Source organism: Aristolochia californica, unplaced genomic scaffold (assembly GCF_029961685.1).
Source record: "Aristolochia californica isolate CCGP_79_NKW_82.1479 unplaced genomic scaffold, dmAriCali1.0.hap1 SCAF_14, whole genome shotgun sequence".
NCBI classification, from domain to species: domain Eukaryota; kingdom Viridiplantae; phylum Streptophyta; class Magnoliopsida; order Piperales; family Aristolochiaceae; genus Aristolochia; species Aristolochia californica.
Window position 1 is genome coordinate 4722344 of NW_027181815.1, and position 23627 is coordinate 4745970.

The 23627-nt window shown below is 39.2% G+C and overlaps 4 protein-coding genes across 4 annotated transcripts; 1 reads left to right on the plus strand and 3 right to left on the minus strand.

The window, feature by feature from the left end:
* The first annotated feature begins 903 nt into the window (after positions 1-903).
* On the plus strand, positions 904-5629 carry LOC137950159 (omega-6 fatty acid desaturase, chloroplastic-like). Its single transcript, XM_068796541.1, has 10 exons — positions 904-1112; positions 1201-1255; positions 1687-1937; positions 2051-2194; positions 2294-2445; positions 3504-3626; positions 3799-3976; positions 4132-4250; positions 4701-4815; positions 5176-5629. The coding sequence occupies exons 1-10, from the start codon at positions 1074-1076 to the stop codon at positions 5335-5337; spliced, it is 1338 nt and encodes a 445-aa protein (XP_068652642.1). The 5' UTR covers positions 904-1073; the 3' UTR covers positions 5338-5629.
* A 1013-nt stretch (positions 5630-6642) lies between these two features.
* LOC137950624 (BTB/POZ domain-containing protein At2g24240-like) lies at positions 6643-8704 on the minus strand. The gene has a single exon (XM_068797191.1). It carries the CDS (start codon positions 8128-8130, stop codon positions 6805-6807), a length of 1326 nt encoding a protein of 441 aa, XP_068653292.1. The 5' UTR covers positions 8131-8704; the 3' UTR covers positions 6643-6804.
* A 3193-nt stretch (positions 8705-11897) lies between these two features.
* LOC137949561 (chorismate mutase 2) lies at positions 11898-13746 on the minus strand. Its single transcript, XM_068795636.1, has 5 exons — positions 13527-13746; positions 12763-12849; positions 12539-12682; positions 12348-12440; positions 11898-12259 (listed from the first exon to the last, which is right to left on the minus strand). Exons 1-5 carry the CDS (start codon positions 13743-13745, stop codon positions 12029-12031), a joined length of 774 nt encoding a protein of 257 aa, XP_068651737.1. The 5' UTR covers position 13746; the 3' UTR covers positions 11898-12028.
* Positions 13747-15165: 1419 nt separating this feature from the next.
* LOC137949562 (eukaryotic translation initiation factor 5A-1/2-like) lies at positions 15166-23426 on the minus strand. The gene is made up of 5 exons (XM_068795637.1): positions 23182-23426; positions 16068-16190; positions 15909-15965; positions 15711-15785; positions 15166-15556 (listed from the first exon to the last, which is right to left on the minus strand). The coding sequence occupies exons 1-5, from the start codon at positions 23302-23304 to the stop codon at positions 15452-15454; spliced, it is 483 nt and encodes a 160-aa protein (XP_068651738.1). The 5' UTR covers positions 23305-23426; the 3' UTR covers positions 15166-15451.
* Between the last annotated feature and the right edge of the window lie 201 nt (positions 23427-23627).

The window sequence follows — 23627 nt, forward strand, 5'->3', positions numbered from 1 at the left end:
TCCAACCAGAAAACCCATATAATTTTTTTTTGAATAAGTATTTGACAAATGATGTTGTAATACTTTTAATACAAGGCGCTTTTTCATGGAAATTTTGTATTTTATATTTTTTTTACTGAAAATTTTATCAGATTAGTATGGTAATGTATGAGATTAATAATTATTTTTTATTTATTCTCTAAAAAATACACTAACATGTCCATTTAATTTTTCTTGAAATTTTAAAAAAAATTCATGTAATTTTCTAGTAAGTCACTAATAAGATTTTATCTGAAGTTTTTTTTTCTTGAAATTTAATTTTCCAACCAAGGGGACTAAGGAGTCATTTGCCTTTCTTCCTTCACATATATTACACAAGGTGATGACATTAATATACTTTAAACACTTATTCAAAGAAGGCACTTCCTCCCCTAACTTATCTTATACCCCAATTAAACCTGAGTGGAGCTACTCTTATGCACAGCAAGTCTTCACCTAAGTACCTGATGCAACAAAAAATGGTTACATACGCTTCCTTCTCTCTCTTTTTTCATATGTTTCACATGTAACACGAATTGATAAATAACGTGGCTCTATATATCAGTTTGGTCGAGGAAGATTGGATTGTAGCTCTCCAACTCTAACAGTGGCAAAAAAAAACGCACCTATCAAAATCATGATTAGACTTTAAAGAGTTATGATTGTGATGAGAATCTCAAATTTTTCACTCTGGTCCATCCGTACTTTCCAAATCTTGGTCACCTTAAATGACGGCCCAGATTCCTCTTCACATGAATCTCGATTCGTGAATCTGTTTCTGCTCGTGTGATGTCATGCTTTACACGTGTTCGCTGAGCGCGAAACTCTCACCAGCAGCTCAAGGCCGAGGCACATGCTGTAAGGACAAGAAGACGGACGGACGGCTGTGGGAGAGTGGACTTGTTGTCACTCTATCCACTCGCAGGCGGTGGTTTCCTCAGCACCGCTTGCATGGATTATTATATAGGGCCACAGGCAGGAAGGCGGCCCCCTTTTTCTTGCTTCCGGGCGGGGGAACTTTGAACTTGGATTGGTGGGATTTCTGTTCTCCAAAAATGGCTTGCAGAATTGCAGATTCCAGTCTCCGTTTCATGGTAAGTTATCTTATTGCGGTATTTGGCACCATTTTCTGGATTCTAATTGTTTGTTTTTTCTTTTCTTTATCGTTTTTCTCTTCTTCAGGTTTCCCGCCAAAGGGGAGTAAGTAACAGTAGTTTTTCGGCTAGTAACTCTTCAGGTATGTTTATAGATGGTTTCTATAGTTTGCACAAGTTCGGCTTGAATTGCATTTTAAGTGCGAATTCCTGGAGTCCTGGCTTGGCTTTAGATTTTTTGTTAGTAGCAGTAAATGAATGTAGTTCGTTGTTGATGAACATAGTGAACCTGTGGAAATTGGATTGAGAGGCCTTCTTCCCCATTTTGAGATGATGTTGCTCGCTGTGGATAAGTATCATTAGAATTATAAAATAGAACTCTAGCGAGGTGAAAATTTTACGATGATACTACATGGGTCATTTCCGTGTTCCTAACTGTTATGATGCTACGAACAATCAACAAAGTATAATAAATGAGGATTTATGACATTCACTTTGCGCTTTTCTTTTTCTTTTATGATTCTTTCATTTACCACTGATTCTGAATTCATAACAAATCTCTCTTTGAGGACAGGCATATCGTATCTAACACGTCCAAGTCGTCACTTTGAAGAGAAGAGAATAAGGACGAATATCCATGAATGCATATCTCACAGGAGGATCAGTCTAAGAGCAAAGGCTGTGGCAGTCCCAGCTGCAAATATTTTGCAAGATAGTAAAGATGAAAGAAAACAAATGTGTGAAAGTTATGGCTTTACTCAAATTGGAGAACCGGTTCCAGAAAATGTCACACTAAAGGATATCATTGATACCCTACCTAGAGAGGTGTGGTAAATTAATTTTTTTTAAAAAGACAACAAAAAAGATTCCTGATAAATTTTATTTTGCTTGTTATCTTGTCCCTGGTAGCTCATGCAGTTCTTTTCCACCTTTATAAGGTATTTGAAATAGACAACAAGAAGGCTTGGAAATCAGTTTTGATTTCTGTTTCGTCCTATGCTTTGGGAATCTTTATGATTTCAAAAGCTCCTTGGTACTTGCTCCCTCTGGCTTGGGCATGGACTGGCACTGCAATAACGGGGGTTAGTGTTAATGTATTTATTTGGGAATTCATTTTTTTCTTGGTTAGCTGTCAAAATTGCCTGTGTCCTGTTTTGTTTACCTTGCTTTCTTTTGGCTAGTTTTTTGTGATAGGGCATGATTGTGCCCACAAATCGTTTTCAAAGAACAAACTTATGGAAGACATTGTTGGAACTCTAGCCTTTTTGCCACTCATATACCCTTATGAGCCTTGGCGTTTTAAGCATGACAGACACCATGCAAAGACTAACATGTAAGTAGGGTCATCCTTTGCCTATTATTAGCTTCTCTTGCAACAGTATTGATAATTTTTAGTTTCAAATATGTGCAGTTATTAACTCCATACAAACTATGATAATACTGGTGTAATCTGGACTATTTTTTGTAATTTATGCTGCTTGTGCATTTTGAAATTTGTATAACAGTTCTGACTGTGTACCCTTGCACATTCATTTTGCCTCATGCTTCCATTAGCATCTGTTGCGGGGTTGTTTGTGTCATGTTTAATTCCTTCCTTTTAGTAGTATTTACATGACCGGTCTACTAAGTTTAGTAAAGGAGCCTGTAGGTCGGTCCACATCTGGGTCAATCATATGGCTGTTATAAAACTTACAAACACCTCTTTATTGTTTTGCGTGTTAGTGTCCTTTTGGGTCTTTTAATGTTCTTTTGTGCTCTAAACATTTGGCTGGCTACTTGTCTGGAAAGTCACCTAATCAGGCATGCTAGAGCAACTGGTCCAACTGGTTTAATTTGTTGGATTTCTGGTTGTTGAAAAATTATGCATTATCTTCATGCTCTAATGGTCATAAAAAATTTCCTGAGATCTAGGCAGGCAAGATAAACTCGTGTTCTTTCTGTAACTTATATTGTCATATAAAAACTTGAAACATTATTCTATTTGAGTTTGGAATACCCTTGCACATTCATTTTGCCTCATGCTTCCATCATCTTATGGGGAAAACGTGGAGAAGGAAGGAGAATGAGAAGTTTCTTTTAAGATTGGAAGATTTAAGGAGAAATAATTTTGTTGGCAGAGCAATCCTGGGGCCTTTAATTCTAATTTTTTTTACATAATTAAAGTAATCACAAAAGGTTCTTAGAGTATTTTAATGCTTAATTCACCAAATGTTATCTTGTTTGTTCTGTTCTTTTTTTCTCATGAAGTTTCTTAAGGATTTTGTTGCACAGTAAGCTCCACTTAGACAAGCTAAAATAAATTTTAGTAAGTTGATAACTTAAAAGAAAATTTTCGGTTAAAAAAAGTGGCATATTGTTATTTACCTAAATATGTGCTCTCTCTTCGTATAGGTTGTCTGAAGACACTGCTTGGCACCCAGTCTGGGAAGATGAGTTTGAGTCAATCCCAGCTCTGCGCAAGGCAATTGTATTAGGATATGGGCCATTTCGACCTTGGATGTCTATAGCTCATTGGTATGATATTTGTGTCTGTTCTCTCTCTCTCTCTCTCTCTCTCTCTCAAATGCATGTAAACCAACAAAGACACTTTTCTGGGGTATTGATAGTTTTTGTTTCTGGAACTTGTAATTTCAGCTACTTCCATGGCTTAGTCACTAAGCTCTTGCCATTATTTAATCCTTAATAGGTTATTGTTGCATTTTGATCTGAAAAAGTTCAGACCAAATGAGGTTAAGAGGGTGAAGATTAGCTTGGCATGTGTCTTTGCATTCATGGCAATCGGATGGCCATTGATTATCTATAAGACTGGGATTGTTGGATGGTTAAAGTACTGGCTAATGCCATGGCTGGGCTATCACTTTTGGGTAAAAATCTCTTTGAGTTTTTTTTTTCAGATGAAATCATTAGCTGCCTGATGAAAATATATCATTTGCTCAGTTTTCCACACCAATCTTATTTTGATATTTTTTCACCTTTTCAAAATTTAACTAATATATGTGTTTCCTCCTACCCATTTTAGATGAGCACTTTCACAATGGTTCATCATACTGCACCTCATATTCCTTTTAAAACTTCAGAAGAATGGAATGTAGCTCAGGCCCAGCTAGGTGGCACTGTTCACTGCAATTATCCTTCTTGGTAAGCTAATTATACTATTTTCCAATTTATTTACAGATAATTGTGTTGTAAATTTTAATGTGGTGTAATTTTTAGCTTCATTTATTTAGTTTTTTCATACAAGTTCTTCAGAGAGTTTATCTGGAGATAACTCAATGTAACTAATATAGCTAGTTTCTTCAAACTATGGCCATTCAATGTTCCCCCGCTAGTTCTGTGACCTGTTAGTCCTCTATGTCCATTAAAGCTTGGGTTTGAGTGATACAAAAAGTCCTAACTTGGAGACTTAATTAAAAGTTGTCCCATGAAATTGCAAGGCTTCTTCTCCTGATGAGCACTTTTGTTTTACAGAGGAAGACTAACTTCTGCCTCTCATACTCAGCAAATGACTTGAGAAGTTATCTATTATTCTGCAAATTATAAGACATTCTCTTGCTGAGCTAAATATTTTTTCTTTTACCTTGTTTACAGGATAGAGATACTCTGTCATGATATCAATGTACATATACCTCACCATATATCTTCTCGAATACCCAGCTACAACCTTCGTGCAGCCCATAAGTCACTTCAACAGCATTGGAGCAAGGTAAGCCCTCACTAGCCTGATTATGGATGTGTGTTGAATGTTACACTCTGACAGAACTCCTCTATGATGGAGTTTTGCTAGCCGGCTTACACTTTGAGCTAGCCTAGTGTTTCATGGTCAGGTCAGACAGTCATGGGCCCCTAATGGCTAGCAAGTGTTGGCTCAAATTTCTTTTTCATGATGAAATCAATTAGATCTCAACTGAAAGCAATAAGCCTGGCAGGTTTTTGTGTTACCTGGCCAAGCTCAAAAGAGCTGGACAGGCCCTGCCAGTTCCAACTAGTTCTTACATGTACTTTTGTCTTGAAGAGATCTGATGCGTAAGTATCTTTGTTTTCTTTTGGGTTTGGAAACCAACAGCATCTGAATGAAGCCAACTGGAATTGGCGATTAATGAAGACGATAATGACGACTTGCCACTTGTACAACAAGGAGCAGAATTATGTTGCCTTTGATGAATTGGCTCCGGAGGTATCTCAACCGATTGCATTTCTTAAGAAAGTTATGCCTGATTATGCATGACCTTGTTAGCTCATTTAGCAGAGTGAGTTTTTTAGTGAGCCTTTGATTCTCACAATTTTTTACTCTAAATGCTATTATATCTCCTATTTTGTTCGTTCTCATGGTTAAATACCAATCTGAGGTTAAAAGATGACTATAATGGAAGATTCCTTCCCATTTGAGAGAAAAACCTACTCTTCCATTTTTTTTCAAGTAGTACAAGCTAATGCATACTATGCCTTGCGTGTGAAAAAACAAAAAAAAAAAGGGTTGCTGTGACCTGTTTATCTGACAAATGATAAATCTTTACACCAGGCGTTTGTTTATTGAATAACCCACCAAGTGTAGCAAACTCAAAAAGAAATAGGACGTCACAGATTTCCTGCAAATGTTGCCCTTTATCATCTTATCAAACAACTGTAGTATCCGTGATGGGGCATCCACATCTCTTAGTTCAGTTGTTATTGACGCCATCAACTGCACCAACTAACCAGATTGTTGCCGTTGAATCTTCTATATATTTCTTTGACTTGTGTATCACATTTTGTTTTTGTCTTGGTGAGTTCCCCAAGAGGACAACGTTGATCACTAGAAACTAACCATTAAGCCCAGATGCCTTGATGCAATACTGAACCGACCACCAATGTTGTGAGGCCGGCGTAAGATCTCAAGAGAACAAACCTGGACCCCAATATGGGAAAGCTCGTCTGAATTTGAATGTGGAAAAAGTGGTCTCCGGGGCTATTACGGCAAAAGGACTAAGTCAGTCCTGAACGAGTTTAGTGGATGGAGTGTAGCCTAGCCATAATGGGGGGCAGCTCGTCCCCACTACATAGCTGTAACGCCCAATTGTCAAAGCCGCGTAGAGCAATTCAAATTTCCATGCTTTCAGGACTTGGCTCTGTGCGAAAAACGATTGCTGCCAGCTCTACAGGAACTGGTACTCTTTCGATTTTTTTTAAAGTTCGATACATATTAGATTTTAGGCATAATCATGTCCTGCGACATATAACATCGATACAAAATCTTCTTTTTTAGTTCAGAGCAATTGTTACAAAATCGCACAGATTGAGACCCTCGGGATAGAGATGAGCCAATGCTCTCTATAGGGAAGATGGATGGTCTGTAAGGGTTTCAATATCTAACTGCCCTCTCCTGAGAGGAGGGAAAAGAAGTAAAGAACAGCTCTCATATGCCTCTCAACTGCCATCTTTAAGAACAGTTCAATCTAATCCCCTCATAAAAATAAAGAAGGCAAATTTCAGAGAGCGATAGGTTTCTCGATTCTCTAGTGTCTCATAAAAAGGAAGTAAATGCCTTCTTGAATTAACAGGAATCGTTTTTCTGTTAGTCTCTGGGACATGTTAAGTGAAGCAGGTTGCAGATCATAAAACACATTTCTCTCTTTTGCAAGAGAGAAATTTACATTTTATGGGATACAAACAACAATCCTCTACACACAAAAAGTTGGGAAGATCTGCCGAAGCACTAACTGATCGGACCAGGTGGTGTCTCCCATACATCAAAGACATTCTCTTCACTGTGAAGAGTGAAAAGCCTGTCTCCCCCGATCGAAAAATCACAAATTGAACCTCCGTAGCTTCTCTTCAGTCTTGATGTCAGTACCCAATCTGGACCACAGAACACAGAGACACTGTCGTTCATTGATGAGAATAGCTGTCCTCTGTGCATTGCCAACTTGGGATTGCACATTTCTTCTTGTAATCTCCCTTTCATCAGACGACTCCTTGAGCTCCATCTGACACTACCGCCGTTGCTTCTCCAGTCCATGAAACCTAAATCATAATACTGACTCACCACGCAAATTGAACTGGATTCCTCCAATGCAATAGCGTCGAGGACTCGTTTCTCATCCAGGGTGTGAGGGATCCCGTAATCGGACCAACACCAGCCCATGCCTTTCTCTCTGAAGTCTAACAAACTAATGTAACAGTGATCCTTCTTCGGAAACAGTGTAGCAACCATCAAACAATTGGATCCATGAAGCCATTGAAGCTTGTCAGCTTCACCCAGATACCAACCGGGAGATTCATAGAAGAAATCAATCTGTTTACCGGTGATCTGGTCCCAGACGCCAATCCCATATTCATTGCTCCTTCCTTTACAACTAGCAAATATCTTGTAATCTGAGCTGAAACTCAAAGCTCCAGCAGTGAAACTCTTGGATTGGTCATCATGGGTTACCTGAAATTTGTGTGTAAGCTCGCCTGTAGAAGAATTGAACACAGCCATCCCACCATCTCCACGGCCCAATCTTTCACAGGCAGTTACCACAATGTTCTCCGAATCGATGTAACCCACATCGTTAATCCTCTGATAATTCAGATTAATCGGAGGATTTTCCTCGAGCATCCAATCGTAAACATGAACCATACTGTCGTGAGCAACGCAACACCCGCCATCAGGTCCGGCTCGAATTGCGGTGCCATCGCCTGGGGCGCGCCCGGTAACGGACCCGGACAAGGCGAGGCGGTTTCCGTCGAACGAGCCCCACTTTGCCGCCCGGACATGGTCGAGCAGGCCGTAGAAAGAGGCCTCCCTGTAGAGTTGTTTCTCGGGTATGCGTGGGGGAATATGGAGAGCGCCCGTGCGGAGGAGATCAAGAAGAACGGCGAAGCACGAAGGATTTCTATCAATGAAGTACTCTTCAGGTCCGTCGGACTTTATGTTCCAGTCGTCGTCTAACAGAGCGCCGAACATAGAATTGCGACCGGCGTTGGCGAGGGTCGTCGAAGTGGTTTCGAAGATCTTGCCACCAACATTGAACCGGACGCGGTCCCTGGGGATTTGCATTCCCGGATCGTGTAAGAAACCCAAAATTGAACGGGGGGGGGGGGGATTATCAGACAGCAGAAGGGAAAAACACGATAAACAACGCCAAAAATATCGATCCCAAGTTCCTATTCCTAACCGTGACAAAATTGAATAGGCGGCTGAGGCTTAATTCAAAGACACGGAATTTGAATTTGGCGAGGTTCAATTCAAACGCAAGAAAAGAAATAAAAAATCAAAACAAGGAGGAAGAGCGACCGCAGAAAGATCGCCCAACCGATTGAAGCACAAAAATTGGTTTTGCTATACGCTGGAAAAGTTCCATAGCGATTTTCATGCGGAGGGTCAGAAACAGAGATGTCTATCCGCAGGGCAGCAAACAAGATGGAATTCCAAGCAATCTGAAAGAAACAAATTACAGGAATTTCCAGGAAACCGGACTGAAAGGAATGAAACCGTGACCTGGGTGTCGACAAAGAACAGAATTGAGAGATGAGTTTTTCATTACAAGAAGAGATTTGTACTGGAAAACATTGTCGGACGCCGGCCGGATACTCTGTTTTATCTTCCTTGTTTTGATGTCTCTGTTCTCCTTTCCTTCACTGGTCATGTCTTTTGGTAGTCTCACATAGAAGTTTGAAACTTCTTTATTTATTGGCTCCAAGAGGCAATTGAAAGAGTCTCTCCGAAGTCAGACCTTGCTGGGGATTCCTTCTCTTTGGATTTGGGTAAGGTGCGAATTATTATACTTCTCCGGAGGATACGTTCCCAGGATTTAATGCTTGTACTGATCCAAACATTAGATAATTATCTCTAGTTTAGTTAATTCTCTTTTATGGAACGATTCCTCTTTGTGGGTTTATGGAAAATTTGATTTGATCCAGCAACCCAGAAAACTACTTTATCAAGAATGTGAAAGCTTTCCGTTTCGAAATATCAATCTCTCTCCTGCAGTCCTTCTGGGCACTGTTCAGAAGGTCTCGAATCCTTGTCGCGCTGCTCGCAATCAAAGAGGAATTCGGTTTCTTCCATTTGGGATTCTTTCCATTCCGTTTAAACTTTCAACGCGCAAACTTCAATTTAATTCTCTTTTTGCTTTTAATTATTTGAATTTTTAGTTAATTTAATAATCTGCCTATGCCCGTGGCCCCACTTCCAATTTCTGGCGAAAATCATGGTAATGCACATCCTCTGTCTTCTATTATTGTTTAAATCGGATCAAAATCCCTCTTTGGTATAAATTATCAAAAATAATAAATAAAATTATAATTATTAAAAATTAGATTCATTTTTAGAGACTAGAGAGCAGCGATACTAAATTTTGAATTTTGTATATTTTCACATCTACCCCCTTTCCTCGCGCGATTCACTCCTCTCCCTCGGAGGCCAAAAGTTGAAATGGACATCGGGCTCTCTCTCCAAGAACCTGCCAACTAATGGTTAGTAGTCGTTTATTTGTAGGTTGCTCCTCCTTTCCACCGGATGTATTAACTCGCCCCTGCTTTTAGTGGTGTCTGATGTGATTGACGTCGTGCTCCCCATTGCTGTCGAATTTTCGAGGTTTTTGTTGATCTGTCTGGTGTTTTATGAGTCTTTTAATGGTTTGTGTGTCCGCTGAGTCCGTGGAGTTTTAGATGGAAGTACTGTTTATGCGATTATCTTCTGAGATTTGAATGTTCTTCTCTGCTGACATGTTTATCTTTGGGATCCTGCCCTGCATAAAATAGCAAATTAGGGACCTGAAACGGGCATAAGAGAATTTAGGTCTCTAATTTTTTCCCTTTGTTAAAAATTCGGTTTTCCTTAAATATTACTTTGAATAATAGATTGGGCCTTTGTGTAGTGTGAAACTGCATAACTTTTAAGAATTCTTACAACTAGCTTCCTCTTCTTTTTTCCATTTTAAGTTTAACGGTTTATGGAGGATCATTTGTTACAAACTTTTTCTTCTTGATTTTACGAAAGACTTCTTCTTCTTGATTTTACCTAGTTCTGTTCCATGAAATTAAAAGAACATTAGGATGTAAATAATATTTTAATGGCCAAATTAAATATTGTTAAAGTTTTGTTATCTCTTGTAACTAACCTTGATTTACCATTGCACCAATTTGAAATTAAAAATATTTATCCACCAAGATATATGGCAAATTCTGAAGCTAGGACAATGTGTAAACTCCAGCGAATTCTATATAGTTTGAAGCAATTTCCTAAAGCTTAGTCTGGGCGATTAAGTTTGGCAGTGAGAAAATATGATTTTCAACAAAGTAACTCAAATCATAAGTTATTCTTAAAGCATCAACGAGGTAAACTAATAGTTTTGATAGTGTATGTAGAGGATATGATCATTACAGGAGATGATCCAAAAGAAATAGCAAGACTTCAAGAACAATTGGCAGCAAAATTTGAGATGAAAAATCTAGGAGAACTCAAATATTTCTTCGAAGTTGCTAGATTATATTATTTTCCTAACGAAAATATATCCTAAATTTATTATCAGAAAGTGGTCTACTAGAGTGTAAACCTGAGAATACCCCAATAATCCTAAATCACATGCTTGGAGAATACCCAAACCAATTGGGAGTGTAAACGTATTTATCTCTCCCATAAATGACCTAACATTGACGATCATATGAATAATGTGAGTCAAATTCTTCAATACCTAAAGTCTTCCCCTTGGAACGGATTCATGTTTTCAATAAACTATCACCTAAGAGTTGAAGGTAATATCGATGTTGAGTTTTTCCTTGACTTCTTCAAGCATATATTGCTCCGTTTAGCTTAGCATAATGACTTATTATGATGACAAAGTTACAATAATGAATAAAGTGGATTGTTACACCTATTATCTTCTCATATTAGCACGAAAAGTGGGTCACAAGGTAGTGAATAACTAAAAAGAAATCAATGAAAGACTCCAAACAACATTATGTAGAGATCAATGCAATGTGTAATATGTTGTAGTTCTCTGTGGGATCTCAAAAACAGAGAGAATTTAGAGAGACAAGCTTAGGGCTGGCACCAAGCCAAACCATTCGAGCTTGGCTCAATTCAGTTTTTACTTGAACTCGACTCGAGCTCAAATTTGAAATAGGGCTAGTTAAGTATAACAAGCTAAGTTCGAGATTTTCCAAGTTCAACTTGTTAGCTCGTGAGCAGACTTATAAGCATAGATTTTCTTAACAAAAATACCCTTTACTCTAATTAATCTCAACAATTCCCTCTTTATTTGGTTAATAATTGCTCTTATTTACCTCAAACTTCAAAATGATCAATCGTTCAACCCTTTTGGGTCCTTCAACATCTAATGTTGTTATTTGCCAATAGAATAAACATTATTGATGAAAGTGTTTACTCTTTCTTTTAGGTTTATTAAGTTAATTATTATACATTAGTATACTCATTTCAAAAACCCTTAGACTCCTCTATGATACCTTGTAGTTCAATGGTGATACCAAAGTCATCACAATTTTCTTTTTATTTATTTTGTATTTTTTTATAAACTATAAATATAGGTTAGAGCTCGAACTCGGTTCAAGCCCGGGCTCAAACGGTTAAAAATTTTGAGCTCAAACTCGAGTTTGAGTTTGAAGTATTCAGATCAAGCAAAGTTAAAACATATACAGGTTTGAACTTAGCTCGACTCGATGCCACCCGTTCACAAGCCTGGTTGGATTAAAAACTATCCAAAATAAAGAGAATTAGGAGGTTTTTCTCCCTATCAAAATCCGTCACCTCTCAAACAGAACCAAATAGTATACTTAATTTATTACAATAAATGAATTAGCAGAATGAATGTTCTTTGTCAACATTTTATTTATTAAGAAATATATATATATATATTCGACTGCAGGTTCTGCAGGATAAGGTGGAGAGAGGTTGCCAAAGCAACAATCAAACTCATGCCAAATCTAAAGCTCTCTCAGTCAAGGCGTCGAAGAAGGTAATCAATCTCAACAACCTTTGTTAATGGAATAACCCACTCTCCATAAAGTCGAGAAACCACCGAGGGATCAACCTTGTAGTTTCTCTCATCCGTCTTCTCATCAAGGGTCACTTCTTGCCCAAAAACCATGGCTTTCTTTGCCACCCTTCTTTTCACCATTTCCTCAACCTTCTCAAACGTTACTAGTTTCATCAAAGCTTCTTTATCCTAAACATGCAAATAAACTAGAAGCTTAAGATCACCTGCCCATGCAGTATACAAGAAGGAAAACACATGAAATGAGAAAATACGAGACCTGAGCACGAATGGCAGCTCCATAGTCTTGGGGGGCATCTCTGTATTTAACTTCTGCAACATACATTCCGTAGTGGATTCGTCTGGAGAGAGCCTGTACACATTTAATACTTTCTCCTGGTGAGTTTTCACAAATGAGGGACATATCAGATGGGAAGATTGACATGTTTTATGGGTTTCTAAAATTTTGACCTGCAAACATGCGAGATCAGAAGCTGCTGCTAATGCGTAATTTCCATCGTCTTCCTTGCTTGCAAACAATGGAAGCAGCTCATGGACATACACATCCCAAATGGTTCGGTTCATGTTAATGCCAGCAGCTGCGGGATGCAACACCTACACTTGGACTTATAAGGAAATAGTGTAACAATAGAAGAAGTGAAAATAGAGGAGAAGAAAAGTGAATAGTCAGTCACCTGTGGGTAGTTTCGTGGTGATAAGAGTGGCAACGGTAAGCCATCTGGGAAGAAGGGGTGCTCCTCTGGATTTTCATATCGTCCAACCTGAGGAGTCGGAGGAATATTTATGTTGTTAATTTGTATTCATTATTTGCATTACATAATTATGCCAGGCTCTGATCAAGAACACAAAAAAATCGAAGCCACCAGAGGATGAACAATAAAATAAATTATGAAAAGTGAACAAAAAAGAAAGAAAAGATAAATCCAACTGGTCAAGGATGACAATTAGGCAATTAAAGCTTGTCCTCAAGACTGAAATACACAAAAAATTATCACATCAGACAGAAAACGACTTTACACTTTTGACGGACAAAAGCAGAGGTAAGCAAAAACGTCGAGAAGACAAGAGTTCCGGAACAGAATCATTATAATAAGAAGAAATTAGAATCACAGCTATCAAAACGACAGAAAGACAACAGCCAAAAAAAGTAACGCCGAATCAGCAGCAGAGTCGACGTTCACATATAATAATAATAATAAAAAAACAAAAATAACAACAACATAATGGCTGTCAATCAGAGAAAAGGAGAACAGAATAAAATTTAAATTGTTGTATACAGGATGACTAATTGCTACCAAAAGAACGAAGAACGACGAAGAACCTGTTCGGAGAAATGATATAAACAAGTTGAATAGAGGTCCCAAAACACACCTCGAAAAAAACCAATTTGGAAAAAATCTAAAAAATTATCGTCTTTCCTCAAAAAAATCATACTCACCTTTGCTTGGAGAACCTCGGTTTCCTTGACAAAATATTCCAGCATCGAGCAGGAGAAGCCCGGAACTATCGAGCACTTGTCATCATACATCGCAGAATTAAGTGGGAATTTCGCCCTCTCGATAAGGCTAAACACGATGGTATCTTCCATCCGAATCAAAGCCTCCCTAACAGAATCAAGAGTAATGGAACTAGCGTTGGAAGAAGCTGGGGATTCCATATTGAACCTGCAACCACAAGCAACGAAATCCAAAACCCATTTAATCAAAGCTGCATCCAGAAAACACACAAAACGAAGAAAGAGACAAAAGGTCCAAAAAGTGAGGAACGAGAAAAACCGTGCGGCAGAGATTTTTCTCACGGCCAGAAGCCAGAACAGAAACCAGAAGGAAGCTTGCTTCATATCTTTAGAGAGATTAAAGTAGCAGCAATTTTTTTTACGGGAAGGAATGAATTAAGCAAAGGCATGCTTAAAATCTCTTTTAATGGGCGATATTTGACTTACTTGAAACGTGAAGAGCTGACAAAAGGAGGGCAAGTGGCAGCAGGAGGGAAGACCAGAAAAATAGGAGAGGGAGGGGAAATTTTGACTTTCAAATTACTGGAGCGATATCGTTTGCTAATGGCGGGTTCGCTAGGGCGTGCCGCATCCTTTTAAATACGAAAGGATAGTGCGTCTCTCTCATTTTCTATAAGCTCTTTCAAGCGTTTTGCCTTTCAAAATAAATTCTGTCCGGGTCAGTGTAGGAAAAGATCTGTAAATGAATCAACACCGCAACTGAGCCCGTCGAATTGAGCAATTTAATTGATTGAATTATTAATTTAACCAGTAGGATTAGTCACATGATTAAAATAAGAGAGGAACTTCTAGCCTCCTTCCTCTCTTATTGACACAAAAAACGTATTGGCCCTATGAAAACATGACTTTTTTTCCTAAAGATGAAAGAGAAAACTTGGCCTAAAGTGTGGGGCATAGAGAAACAATAGGATCACAAATTGGAATGGGTTTAGATCATGGACTTATAAGTTGAGAGGAGGCATGACATTCAGGATCCAAAATCATCAAAAGTTACAAATGGGCCTTTTGTGAAAAGAACCATTACTTTTTTAGGCTCATTCTAGTATTGTGATTATGTCGTACGATTCTTGAGCCCCTATGCTTTCACAAGAAATTATATGGAATGCTACAGTATTTTAAGCTAAATTATTCGCATACCTCTATAATGTCACATAAATCATATAAAATCAATCGCCTTAAAAGTTCAGACGAGGATATGCTCTTCTAATATTGCAAACAGTTTCTATGATAAATTCACAGAAGATAAATACATAATGAGACACGTTTAGATTTATGTGATATTCCAATGGTTAAATATTCGACTGCTACAGGAGATCACAATCTGAAATGTGAAATCAACGTCTTTTAATGAAAATGTTTTGCTGGCAGTTGGTCCCCCAGCGCTGAACTCGGACAATTTTAAGTCAGATAACATCTCTGAACCTTCCAGAATTAAACCATGATGAAGCGTTCATTCATGCCCACTCAAGATTTAGCTCTTTCCAAAATATATTTCATACATTAACCAGAGGCATTACTGTTGCTGGCTTTGTAATCACAGACAATGCAATTTGTCCAAATATGCATGATCAGCTAATTTCAAATTTTATATGATATAGCATATGAGCGAGTTTAGTTGATTATCAGTTATCACAGAAATAAGTATTGGAAGGCAAGAGATTGGAACCCGTCTTTCACATAAAGGAAAAATATATCTCCCGAAGCATTAGTCAATATAGTGAAAGCCTTGGAAAGACCTGGTCAACTCAACGCCTTCGAGCCACGGAACACCCAATTGTCAACGTCTTTCCAACTCGAATACTACGTTTATAGACAAGATGGATCAAGTATTTCCATTAATTATGACCTCAATTTTTGGGGCCAACCTCCTTCAGAGCACATATCTGCTCTTCACCCATAGCAGACATAACAGTCACGACAATATCTTTCCCCTCCTCAAAACCAGATTTAATCTGCAACAGATGAAAAGCCATCAATCGAGAATATCCTTAAATCCCGCCAGGATATTGGGTCAATAGGTCAGATCATCTGCGCTCTTAATCCTCACCAGGGCAAAAAAAAACAGTGAACTGAAACATTCAACAGAGAGGCCACAGGGTTACCAACCTGGGACAACAGACTGTCATCAGTAGGAAGCCTCAGATCATCCTTAGTGTTGCCATTTTCAGTCAAAAGACTAACCTGCAACAAGATGCAACTTATTAGCTTTGTCAGCTCTAGAGGAAAAACTATGAATACTTGTTTTCAATTGCGACAATTTTTATTTTTATTTTGGAAACAACAATCACTATAATTTCAACTTACAAAACCATCCTCAGAGATATCAATAAGCTGATAATCAGTACGATTAACGTGAGGAGCCTGAAATGAAACATTAACAGTTATTTGTTAGTGCAAATCTACAACAAATAAGAACGGAGTGCACATCACAACACATTTAATAGGAGATCCAGAACAACTCACATCACAGTTGTGGGACGAAGGCACAATATCTTCGAGCTTCTTGCCATTGAAAATATCAATCCCCACAAAGTGACATTTGGCATGACCATGCTTCCCAGTTTTTGAGGTGGATACTTCAACCACCTATTTTCAGAAAGAGTAAACATGAGGAAATCTAAGAGTTAGACGTGTACTAACTTTAAAGAAGAGATCTGTTATCCGTTCTAAGGCATGTGATACCATTCAACCCATAAGAAAATATCTAATGTCAATAATATGACAACACTTGGTCCCTATACACCATTGGGGTGCAAGTGGGGAAACTGAATGGTCATGAAAATTTTAAAGCAAGAAGTATTCCGAAAAAATAAAATAGATCAGGAATTATCAAGTTACAGCTTCATACTCAAACTACTACCATTCTTAAATCATGAAATAAAACTACAAATGGTTTCATCACTTGGCACAGAAGGAACGGCATAATGTTTTGGTACATCAAAACGTTTACCTGTGAATTGTCTTGTAATAGGATGTATCTTTCAAGATCAAGGAACTATTTGGCTGACTATCTTGCTACACGGAGATGTCCATCCAATCCCTCATTATAAGGGAACCCACTCCCAGATTTTGTTTCATTGGCCCTGGGTTCTAAAATATAATTTCAACTTTTCACAAAAAAAAAAAAAAGTTTCTTAAATATTTCCAAAAGTAATTGAAAATTTGCATACAATTTCATTAATAAAAATTTCATAAACACCTACGGGGACTAATTATTAAAAAAGAAAAAGGAATCCCCAATGAAAAAGAAAAACCACAATTATATTTTTCCGAATGTAGATTACACAGGCACACTATACCTTATTTCCTAGTGATACAGAAAACCAATACCTCACACTAGAAACATTACCCTGTCACCATTGAACTAAAAGCCCAAGTCACAACCACAACTATATTTACAACTACTCATAATGCTTCTGGTGGTGATATGGTGGTTATATTTTATCATGGTATAAATCTAACCAAAAATATTAGCAAAGATTTCCACATTAGATGACAGAAGACCAATAAATAGGAAAACAGAAACATAATCTTCGATCTTACAAATGCAAGGAAAAAAGTCTGTCACTGAGATCACTATTTTTCTCCATTTACTCCAATAGATTTCTACTCTCTCTTCTCTTCCTCCCACACATCTCTTTCTCCTATTTCCTGCAAGATATCACTGTAGCGATACTATCAAGAAGGTTTATCCTAGAGAGTGCATCGAGTAATATTTACAGTGCCTATCAGCTTCAATTTTTTTATGGATATGAGTGATATGTGCCACTTCACATGCACCAGACCACGAAGACCAAGAAGGGTAGTGGCAAGATGGAAGACGTGGTTTGTTTAGTTATTGTTTGTTACGTGGGTGTTGATCATGTCCTGTTTTCCAGCAGCAGTTGTTATTTTCCCTATTAGTTGTATGGCTATACATAGCCTGAATGAATTCAATAAAGGCATACGGTTTTCATTCTCAAACAATCCCTTCTTACTTCTATTCCTTTCTTTCCCTAAATTTCTTCATATCAGTGGTATCAGAGCAAGGTTCCGACCATGGACACTTACAGCAAAATGAATGCAGAATTCCGCAATGAGGTCAACGAAATTTTGGCACGACACAAGACCAGTTTCGATCAGGTGAACGCAGCCTTACAAGCAGTGTTAACCGAGCTCCAAGCTCTTCAAGCCTTCCGTAGCCAAAATACTAGCCCTTCCTGCCCAAAAGGTTCCTAATTGGCTATTTTATTGCAAGGGTCAGAGACAACATTTGCATAGACATTAAAATTAAACAACTTGGAACCTTGGCAGATACAATAAGAGTGGCTCGGCTAATCGAGGAATGCAACCAGCTACAGAGGAGACCAAACCAGCCACTCCGATCCCAACCAACTTTTGCGACACCAAAGGCCTCATCCAACCCAATAGCTGGTGTGCTAGGACCTCCACCAACCCAACGCATAAACCAAAGCTCCAATACTCAACCAGCAACCTTCTGCCAAATCACCAACCAAGAGGCACGAGAACGTCGAGAGAAGGGGCTATGCTATTATTGCGACGAGAAGTTTGTTCCAGGCCATTGTTGCAAACGACCGCAATTATTTATGATCGAGGATTCACCCCATAAGGGCATCGAGGATGTTGAGAGCGATCAACCAGAACCAGAAATTCATGAAGCTTTACCTGAAAAAAAATTCATGCAATTGCAGGTACCAAACACCCACAAACGTTACGCGTCCTTGGGAAATGGAAAAACAAGAATGTAACGGTGCTAATAGATGGTGGCAGCACTCACAACTTCATTGATCAGACTATCGTCTCTAAGTTCGGGTTACCAGTAGTCCAAGATAAGAAAATCCAAGTCATGGTTGCTACCCGAGAAAAGATAGAATGTGCTGGACAATGTCGGGCGCTCACCCTCACCATTCAAGGACTTCCCGTCACCGCCGACTACTACATTCTTCCTGTCGCAACATGCTAGTTAGTATTGGGAGTACAATGGCTTGCAACTCTTGGACCCATCAAGACTGACTACAAGCAATTCACCATGAACTTCAACATGACAGGAACTTCCCAACATTCTAGGGATTGGGACGAACTGGCATCGAAGCCTTAACTGACAAAGAATTCAATGGATTACAAGGCACTGGACTATTTTTTCTAATAATTCCTTCCAACAACAGCAGCCAACCAACTTCTTACCCACCTGAGATGGCCCGCCTTCTAGCTCAATTTTCTCAGGTATTTGAAACACCCACCAGCTTACCACCAAGGTGGTCACATGACCATCATATTCAATTGCATCCGAAGGCGGGACCAGTAAGTGTGCGGCCATATCGATACCCTTATTACCAAAAAACCAAGATAGAGAAAATGGTAAAAGAGTTTTTGCAATCTGGTTTGATACGGCCAAGCCACAGCCTGTTCTCATCCCCAGTTTTGTTAATAAAGAAAGCAGATGGTGATTTTGTGTGGATTACCAAGCTCTAAACGACATCACGGTTAATGAGAAGTATCCAATTCCTATCATTGATAAATTATTAGATGAGCTCTACAACGCCAAATTTTACTCCAAATTAGATTTAAGGTTTGGATATCATCAAATTCGCATGCAAGAAGACGACATTCCTAAAACCGCATTCCGGACACACGAAGGGCATTACGAGTTTGTTGTGATGCCATTTGGTCTCACCAACGCACCAGCAACCTTCCAAGGTCTCATGAATGATCTCTTCCGTCCTTATCTCTGACACTTTATTTTGGTTTTCTTCGATGACATCCTAGTGTATTCGAAATCATGGGAAGACCATCTCACACATTTACAAATTGTTCTACAAATCTTATCAACTAACAGTTTATTTGCAAAAGAGTTGAAATGTCGATTCGGAGTTTTACAGGTTGACTACTTGGGTCACGTCATTTCCAAGCAGGAGGTCTCGGTTGATCCAACCAAAATACAAGCTGTCCTTGAGTGGCCAACACCAACAACAGCCAAAGGGGTCCGTGGGTTCTTCGGTTTAGCAGGCTACTATTGAAATTTATCCGTCATTTCGGAAGTATAGCAGCTCCTTTGACCCGTCTCATGAGCAAGGATGAATTTCAATGGAATGAGGACGCAAAGATGGCTTTCCAACAATTAAAAGAGGCATTGACATCATCCCCAATTTTAAGCCTTCCCGATTTTACTCAACGATTCGTAATTGAATGTGATAACAACGGAATTGGACTCGGTGCAATTCTTACCCAACAAAATCAACCAGTGGCATATTTTAGCGAAGCATGAAAAGGTTCGGCCTTGGCATTGTCCACCTATGAGAAAGAAATGTTAGCTATCGTTAAAGCAATCAAGAAATGGCGTCCATACTTGCTGGGGAAACCATTTACAGTCCGCATTGACCAACAAAGTCTCAAGTACCAATTGGAGCAACGAATTACTACACCAGCACAAACACGATGGCTGCCAAAAATACTTGGTTATGATTATGAAATTGAGTATAAACGTGGGCCTGAAAATCAAGGTGCAGATTCTTTGTCACGTGTAGTTGAATTCCAATTTTTATCCGTTTCTCAACCACGTGCAGATTGGTGGCCAATGCTTCAAACGGAAGTCCAATAGGACTCCTTTTATAAAGACTTATTACGAAAACAACCATCTCAAGCCTCCCACAAGTTGCTCCAACGTGATGGAGTGTGGTTTACAAGAGACAAAGTCTATTTGAGCCCCACCTCACTTTTGATTCCGAAGATAATGGCTGATTGCCATTCGTCGCCCATAGGTGGGCACTTTGGGATTCATAAAACTCTCTCCGGTATCAAACAGAGTTTCTTTTGGTCTAATATGCGCCAGATGGTAAAGATTTTTTGCAACGATGTGATGTCTACCAGCGGTTCAAAACCGATTGTATGAAGCAGGCGGGATTGCTTCAGCCACTACCCATCCCTACTCAAATGTGGACTGATGTCTCGATGGATTTTATTGAAGGGTTACCATTTTCCCATGGGTATACTATCATCATGGTAGTCGTCGACCGATTGACAAAATATGCTCACTTTGTAGCCTTGAAACACCCATTTACTGTTGTAATTGTTGCCAAGGCGTTTGTTGTCAACGTGGTTCGCTTGCACGGTATTCCGACATCAATCGTTAGCGATCGAGACAAGGTGTTTATCAGCTCCTTTTGGCGAGCATTGTTACAGCTACAGGGAACCAAGTTATGTTCGAGCTCAAGTTACCATCCCCAATTCAACGGCCAAACGGAAGTTGTCAATCGAACTTTGGAGCAATATTTACGCTGTTTTGCAGGGGACCAACTGCGGAAATGACTCAAACGAATTCCCTGGGCCGAGTTCAGCTACAACACTTCCATTCACTCCTCCACCAAGATGACACCCTTCGAAGCTGTTTACAACATTCCAACTCCAAGTCTATTGGCTTATGTACCAGGCACTTCTCGCATCCAAGCAGTAGATGAGTACCTGCGTGACCGAGATGCCATCCTACGTGAGCTGCAACGTAACCTTCTGCTGGCTCAAGAGCGGATGAAATGTCAAGCAGACCAAAACCGACGAGAGGTATCATTCCTGGTGGGAGATTATGTGTATTTGAAACTTCAACCCTATAGACAAACTTCTGTGGCTTTTCGGGCCTCCATGAAGCTCGCCCCACGTTTCTTCGGTCCAATCAAAGTCATTGAGAAGGTTGATCCGGTGGCTTATAAACCGGCTTTGCCTCCTGGTTCTCAAATTCACGATGTGTTTCATGTCAGTTTGTTAAGGAAGCATTTGGGTCTAGTTACTCCAACATCTACCCAACTTCCCCCTGTTTCGAACACTTCAACTGGTCTTCCACAACCCGAAGTTGTCGTAGATCGACGTGTGATCTACAAAGGTAAATACCGCCCAAAATATGAAATCTTGGTGAAATGGGTCGATGCACCAGTAGAAGATGCAATTTGGGAGAATGAGTGGCGTTTCACCGTGGTCCACCAGTCCACGAAGACCACGAAGGGTAGTGTCAAGATGGAAGACGTGGTCCACCAGTCCACGAAGACCACGAAGGGTAGTGGCAAGATGGAAGACATGGTTGTTTAGTTGTTTTTTTAGTTATTGTTTGTTACGTGGGTGTTGTTCATGTCCTGTTTTCCAGCAATAGTTGTTATTTTCCCTGTTAGTTGTATGGCTATATATAGCCTAAATGAATTCAATAAAGGCATACGGCAGTGTGCCACTTCACACGCACCAGATCACGAAGACCAGGAAGGGTAGTGGCAAGATGGAAGACATGGTCCACCAGTCCACGAAGACCACGAAGGGTAGTGGCAAGATGGAAGACGTGGTTTGTTTAGTCGTTTGTTTAGTTATTGTTTGGGTGTTGTTCATGTCCTGTGTTCCAGCAGCAGTTGTTATTTTCCCTGTTAGTTGTATGGCTATATATAGCCTGAATGAATTCAATAAAGGCATACGGTTTTCATTCTCAAACAGTCCCTTCTTACTTCTATTCCTTTCTTTCCCTAAATTTCTTCGTATCAACAAGGGATTGGGTTAAATATTTTTCATCTCCTAAAAGCGAGTAGATCGAATGAAAAAAAAAATTCCTATGGTGAACAGAAATCCTGATTAAGACTTCAAGCATCAAAAGTAACCACCAAACTGCAGTTAGTTAACATGGTAAAGCTACTCAGGTTAATATCTATCCCGTTGTTTGGTGAGATAGTTGTTCAGGGAACTTTTTTGTTCCTAAGCCCCTCACACTTATATCATATCATGTGTAGGCAGTGAATTTCTTTAGGAATAAACCTTTAACATACTGTAATACATACACTAAAAGTTTAAGTAGGGACAGAAAATTACATATTGATCCCTACCAAGCTCTGTTATTCTTTTCCTTTTCAGATACTATTGTTCGTGAGATACACTAATAGCGATTAAATTCATGGGTTAGAGTAAAATTGCTTCCAAAAACGCATCTCCATGATAAAAAGATATACGAATCTGAAGATGGAGCAACTTGAATAAGCAGTTCAGCAAGACACTGGACTAATCTGTCATAATCTCAGCTTGACTGGAAACAATATGGGTTCTAAATGCTACAGGTAGAGAAAACCAATCGGTGCCAAATAACAATAAAGAAGACGAAATAAAAGAGCAAGCGTTGCCCGAGTTAAAATAACAAAAGATGAAAAAGCACCTCGATCTAAGTGTTCCCAAACTTTCCTTGATCTAGGAATAGAAGCCATCATTACCACGTTAAAATATAAATATAAATAAAATTCAACGAGAGCAGAAAACGTAAGGAAATTTTCGCGAGAGTGCAGATGCTGACGGAACGGTGACCCTAAAGGGAAACAAATCAAATGCTTCGAGCAAGGAAATGTCAATGAACAAACGACCAACTAAAACTACAATCAAATCAAGCAGGCAATAATGGACGCCGATTAACCTCAATCAGTCAGTCAGAAAGAAAAACACAATCGCCGCCCAGAAATATCATAAATTAAACATTTAAAATAGCGCATTAGGAACAAAATCCATAAGAACCTATAAATGAAGTAGTAGAAGCAAAAGAAAAAAAAAATTGAAAGCTATTAACAATCACCTTGCACGGCCTCCCTTTGATGACGATATAACCGTTCTTCCTTATGGTGCCAGCCTGCTGGGGATAAGTCTTGGAGGCTCCGGCATCAGCCTTGGACTCGAAGTGGTGCTCTTCATCGGACATTTTCTCCCCCAAATAAGAACAGCAAGAGTACAATGGCAAGTACGTCCTCGATGGTAGAAGTTCCACGAGAGCCTCTTTATCGCCCCCGAGCACCTATGCTATATAGATTCTCCATAAAATCTCGCTAGGGTTTCCCCGCTCCGAATAACATAAGATTAATGCCATGCAGCAAGAACCCTCGGATGACTGATGCGGCGAGCCTGCATGGACGGTTATGATTTCTCTTGGAGAAACAGTGAGAGAGAAGGAAATGAGCATCGGATGCCGAAAGCGCCTAAGCTCTATCTAGTATTTTCTGTGTTTTTTTTTTTTTTTTTTTTTAG

Excerpts from the sequence above, each read along its gene's own strand:
- LOC137950159 (XM_068796541.1), top strand. The coding sequence starts at position 1,074 with ATGGCTTGCAGAATTGCAGATTCCAGTCTCCGTTTCATG. Across the intron at positions 2,195-2,293 it reads CTGGCACTGCAATAACGGGG|TTTTTTGTGATAGGGCATGA; the intron begins GTTAGTGTTAAT and ends TCTTTTGGCTAG. Across the intron at positions 2,446-3,503 it reads CACCATGCAAAGACTAACAT|GTTGTCTGAAGACACTGCTT; the intron begins GTAAGTAGGGTC and ends CTCTTCGTATAG.
- LOC137950624 (XM_068797191.1), bottom strand. The coding sequence starts at position 8,130 with ATGCAAATCCCCAGGGACCGCGTCCGGTTCAATGTTGGTGGCAAGATC.
- LOC137949561 (XM_068795636.1), bottom strand. The coding sequence starts at position 13,745 with ATGGAATCCCCAGCTTCTTCCAACGCTAGTTCCATTACTCTTGATTCT. Across the intron at positions 12,683-12,762 it reads CACCACGAAACTACCCACAG|GTGTTGCATCCCGCAGCTGC; the intron begins GTGACTGACTAT and ends GTCCAAGTGTAG. Across the intron at positions 12,260-12,347 it reads GAGCTGCCATTCGTGCTCAG|GATAAAGAAGCTTTGATGAA; the intron begins GTCTCGTATTTT and ends TTGCATGTTTAG.
- LOC137949562 (XM_068795637.1), bottom strand. The coding sequence starts at position 23,304 with ATGTCCGATGAAGAGCACCACTTCGAGTCCAAGGCTGATGCCGGAGCC. Across the intron at positions 16,191-23,181 it reads TCAAAGGGAGGCCGTGCAAG|GTGGTTGAAGTATCCACCTC; the intron begins GTGATTGTTAAT and ends TTCTGAAAATAG. Across the intron at positions 15,557-15,710 it reads ATGACAGTCTGTTGTCCCAG|ATTAAATCTGGTTTTGAGGA; the intron begins GTTGGTAACCCT and ends CATCTGTTGCAG.